Source organism: Electrophorus electricus, chromosome 14, assembly GCF_041902795.1.
Source record: "Electrophorus electricus isolate QZ-2024a chromosome 14, ASM4190279v1, whole genome shotgun sequence".
In the NCBI taxonomy this organism is placed as follows: Eukaryota; Metazoa; Chordata; class Actinopteri; order Gymnotiformes; family Gymnotidae; genus Electrophorus; species Electrophorus electricus.
Window position 1 is genome coordinate 467,501 of NC_137510.1, and position 4,903 is coordinate 472,403.

A 4,903-nucleotide genomic window follows, 5' to 3' on the forward strand; every position below is an offset into this window, starting at 1 on the left:
ACACACATTCTATAATAATAGATTCAGTATGACTGTGGTGTCAGAAATTCTGGTTCACCTCTCTCTCTCTCTCTCTCTCTCTCTCTCTCTCTCTCTCTCTCTCACACACACACACACACACACACACACACACACACACACATTTTCACAATATCATACATTTATGATGTATACATATGTATACATATCATACATTAATGCATTTATCTTTTAGTGCACTCATTTTTCCCCTCCCATACCTTTAAAATATGTGTGTGTGTGTGTGTGTGTGTGTGTGTGTGTGTGTGTGTGTGTGTGTGTGTGAAGGGTACTATGGGAAGTTCGAGCCGCGCTATTTGCTGCTTCACCTATTTCAAACGGAACATTCAGACGATCTGCCAACGTGCAAACACGCGGCGTGGCGCAAGAGCGGCAGTTTTGTGCGCATGTTACCATGAATAAAAATTTCAGTGACACGCTCGCGCATAAAGACAGGGCATTCTACAGACATGAATTTGCCTCTAATAGATCTACAGATTTACAGTCTAGATACGGCGATATTTTTAATGTCACCTCCGCCTCTCTCTCTCTCTCTCTCTCTCTCTCTCTATCTCTCACGCACACAGGGGCTAAAGTACTCCGCCAGGCAGACGGCTGTTCTTTTTTCTGGGGGCGCGCCGCCGAAGGCCCGTCCTACGGGCGGATTGGCTTTCACACGGCAGCGCGAGGCTGAGCGCGCGGGAGGCTGAAAGGGTTACTGTTTCCGTGAGCTCTCGCTCTATTCTGCGCCCGCCAGAGAGCGCGGCTGAGTGGCGCCGGCGCGTCACACGCGCAGCCTCCAAAAGCCCGAGACATCATCAAGAAAGGAGCTGACAGCGGGGGGAGCGCGTCTCAGCGAGCTCCAAGCACAGCACCGCCAGTGTCTCTGTCACAATAACCGCAACCAGCGCCGGCCGCACACGCTCGCGCACCCTCACGCGCACACGACGAAGCGTGTTTAGAAAAACGCCTCTCGTGCTTAACACTTAAACGACAGCTACTTGGGTTGAGTAATTCGCGATAATGTACGAGCGGAATATTAAGAGTGCCCGCGGTTCAGCGCGCCTGGCGTTGAGGTGCTTTACTGCTCCATGTCTCCTCACACCGCCGACAGCGCGCTCTCTTGCTAATTAATAGTCTGGTAACGTCACCGACAGTTCACCATTGTAGGAGATTGGGCTTTGTTGGTCGCGCCGAGTCTTTTGGACAGGGGTCGAGCTCGGTGCTCAGTCACTTTTTCCTCTGCTCAACGTCGCGGCGGTTATGAGGAGAGCTGTTGGGTTTTTAAGAACACCGGGAGTTCCTGGCCCTCTCGCGCAGCGGGCTGCACTATTTCAGCGATGACAGTGTTTGAAAATGACTGCGTCATATTTTAGTGTTATGTTAACACCGCCGCGTCCCCCAAAGCGCGTCTTTACGCAGAGCGCAGGCGGGTGCGCAAGCCTGCCCAGCCCGACGCCGCCAACAATGAATAACAGCTCCGCGCTGGCGCTCGTGGTGCTGGCGCTCGTGGTATGTGTAGTGGGTTACACAACCCCGTAAATCAGCCATTTCTAAACCTCTCTGACATGCCGCGCGCCCTCTGAGACGCTCTTTTCCCGGCAGAGAGAGAGAGCTCGCGGAGCACTCAGAAAGACTTGTCCATGCCCACGCGACTCGACGTACTCGTTTTACCACTTACCAACTCCTTTTATAAACACACTCCCACATATACAGAGACACCGCAAGCTCGCTTAATATTCACAAATATGTTAGATATGAATTACAGCACGCGTGCTCTCACTCACTCTCTCTCTCTCTCTCTCTTTCTCTCTCGCACACACACACACACACACACACACACACACAATCCGGGAACAAAACAAAATGTGACAATCACACAAATAAACACCAATAATCAGTCGTTTGTGATCCGCTGCGGCGCGCCCAGTTCATACACACTGGCCAGTTGCTCAGAGGGCTTTTATTGCCAGAACGCATGACCATGGCGTCGTATACTGCTAAGCGCGATTCTTCAAGTGTCGTTTCTGGTATGCTCTTCTATGTCCCCCTTTATTAGCTAAACTCACAACCATTAAAACAATAAAACGTACAGATGTTTTAAACTTTACTAAAGTACTATAAGATTCCAAAAAGCTGGTTCACGCTTTAATATATAATTATATCCTCAACGTTTTCATTTCATTATTAATATTATTGATATTAATATCATACAAAATCTCTAGGCAGCGTTGTAATGAATCAGTCAACAGTCAGCAACACAGTTCCGTGAAAAGGCAACTCATCTTCGTTTGAGTTCGTCTTCTTCTCCTAAAAAATAAACCACTCTTCCGTCTGAACGATCAGCCCAGGGCGAAAAGAACGTATGGTCCTGTTCATTTAACAAAAATAGCTGCATTCTTTCATACTTCAATATGTACAATGTTGGTATTTGAATCAAAATGCTATATAAAAAAATAGATTCGCTATATGGCGCCACACCTCCGTCCACAAGTAAACAGTGCAATAGAAACGACTTATAATTATTACTATAATACTCTTCAGTCCGCAACCTGTTGGAAACACACACACGCATCCTCTCTCTCTCTCTCTCTCTCTCTCTCTCTCTCTCTCTCTCTCTCTCTCTCTCTCTCTCTCTCTCTCTCTCTCTCTCTCTCTCACACACACACACACACACACAGCTTAGCAAGAACACTTGCACTCAGAGATGATGGGGTATTGCACTGGTATCCACGTGCAGTATTTCTGCCGTAGGAAACCCTGGCAATACCACCGAAGAAAGGTCTTCGTCACGGATTTGACCGGTTTGCAGAACATGCCTTCGGGGAACGAGCACGAGCGCTCGCTGAAGCAGTTCCCTTCCTTAATGTAGCGCGGCCAGAAGCGCGCGCCCAGGTCTTTCCAGCTGTAGAGCACGGGGCAGTGTGTGTGCGTCCACAGCAACTGTAAGAATTTCCGCCTAAGCTTCTTGCCCACCTTCACGCGCGTCCCGTACGGAGTGAACGTCAGATCCAGCTTTTTTATTTCATTGGGCATCGTGCCGAGCGCACGCGTGAGCTGCGCTGCGTCCTGCGAAGTCACGTTGAGCTGCGCAGGCGTCGCGATGGACATAAAGTTGGGGTCGAAGTTACTGCCCAGCTTCTTTCGCAGTGTCCTTTCTGAAAGATCCTGCTCGCGCGGGTCGTATTCGGGGTCGGGGTCCTCCTTCAGGTCCGGCACGGGCAGATGCTCGCTGGGGGAAGGTCTCAAGCGCAGGTAGTGTTGGGCCGCGGCACACTGCGCGCACAGCAGCGCGCAGAGCAGCACCGCGTGGGAGAATCCCATGACCGCGTTTAGGTGAGGGCTCGCTCTCTCGGTGGTCGGAGTTATGTGGGCTGCTACTGTACACTCGCAGATCTGTGGCCCGCACGCGGCATAAATAGTCCAAGTGACAGCACGAGCAAGATGATACTTTTAATAGATGGCGAGGGGGTTGAATAACGGAACCGGAGCTGGACAGCTCGGGTGCGTTCTTTATAGGGATCCCTGGGACCTCCTCGCGCTGGTATAAGTCTCCCCCCAAAAGTGATGCAATCCTTAGATGATGGCGACAAAAAAAATTCTCCGGTGCTTCAAACAGTGCAAACTTCACAACCTACAGCCTCCTCCCCGCTCCGCGCATTCACTACACTCGTCCTTTCAGCTGGTCACCATGGCGACGCCTAAACTTCGGTGACAGTCTCTGTAGCTCGTGCAACATGGACTGAAGGCTGTCTGTAGTTGTGCGTGTCCCGCCGCGTGGAGGTATTCCCGGATGCGCTCGTGCTGTCGCTGGGCAGCTCCGGCGCGGATCCGCCTGCGTTTTAAATGTCAGTGGGACGCGGAATGGAGAGAGTCCCAGCCAATGTTATTTTTACGTTCTACTTTTATGAACAGCTCTCTCTCTCTCTCTCTCTCTCTCTCTCTCTCTCTCTCTCTCTCTCTCTCTCTCTCTCTCGCTCTCGCTCTCTCTCTCTCTCTCTCTCCCTCTCTCCTCGTGCCGTAGGCTCCAGGCCGTCCCGCCGCCGCGGCGCTGTCCCGGGATAACAGTCGCGCGCTCTTCCTTAGAGCGACAGGGCACGCAGCGCTGCTCCTCACGTGCGCTGCACGATTTCGCATTCAGTCACCGGGTCACAGCGACAGTGGCGCGTGGATTCCCGCTTTCCCCGAAATGTATCACGCACGTAAAGTGCTGACGACGCCGATGTCTTTCACAAAAACATTTCCGTACCCAGTCAAGACACGCACCACATCCACTGCCCGGACACTAACTCCACGAGGCTATCTAGATCTGCGCTCCGTGCGGAGACTGTCGTGGCGGTTTGCGCGAACTCTTCTATCCGGTAAACTCTCACGAGCTCTTTATGGATTTCATCGCACGTATTTTCACTCCCGCTTAGGTATGAATATGTACCTCATGCCTTCGCTCGCTCGCGTTGTCAGATTTCGTCTATACCGGCCAGGGTCCCGGCATCGCCTGTCCGCTCCGTCACAGAGAGATCCCGTGCAGTCAGAACCGGTAGCTATTCCGGGCGCGAGTGTAACGGTAGCTCGTGTCCAGAGCTCTGCCGTTAGCCCTCAGGGACGCTGAAGAGCGTGTTTGTGCGGAGTTCTCCGCTTTCTCCTAAGTTAAATATCCCCCTCCTCTCTCCCCCGCTCCAAGTGTGTGTGGGGCCAGCCCACAAACAACACCCTCAGCATGACTGACAGTGCTACACACACACACACCCTTAACCCCATACAGAGGGGAAAATATCAGCCACAACTTCTCTGGATTCACCGCAGGCTCCTGCAGACAGTGATTAACGAACAATAATTTCTCACACACACATACACACGCTTAGGATTTTCCATATCTTGCACATTC

The 4,903-nt window shown here is 51.7% G+C and overlaps 1 protein-coding gene across 1 annotated transcript; it reads right to left on the reverse strand.

The window, feature by feature from the left end:
• Positions 1 to 2,153: 2,153 nt before the first annotated feature.
• nog2 (noggin 2) lies at positions 2,154 to 4,903 on the reverse strand. The gene has a single exon (XM_027030147.3). It carries the CDS (start codon positions 3,340 to 3,342, stop codon positions 2,701 to 2,703), a length of 642 nt encoding a protein of 213 aa, XP_026885948.1. The 5' UTR covers positions 3,343 to 4,903; the 3' UTR covers positions 2,154 to 2,700.

Coding starts and splice junctions, on each gene's coding strand:
- nog2 (XM_027030147.3), bottom strand. CDS start 3,342: ATGGGATTCTCCCACGCGGTGCTGCTCTGCGCGCTGCTGTGCGCGCAG.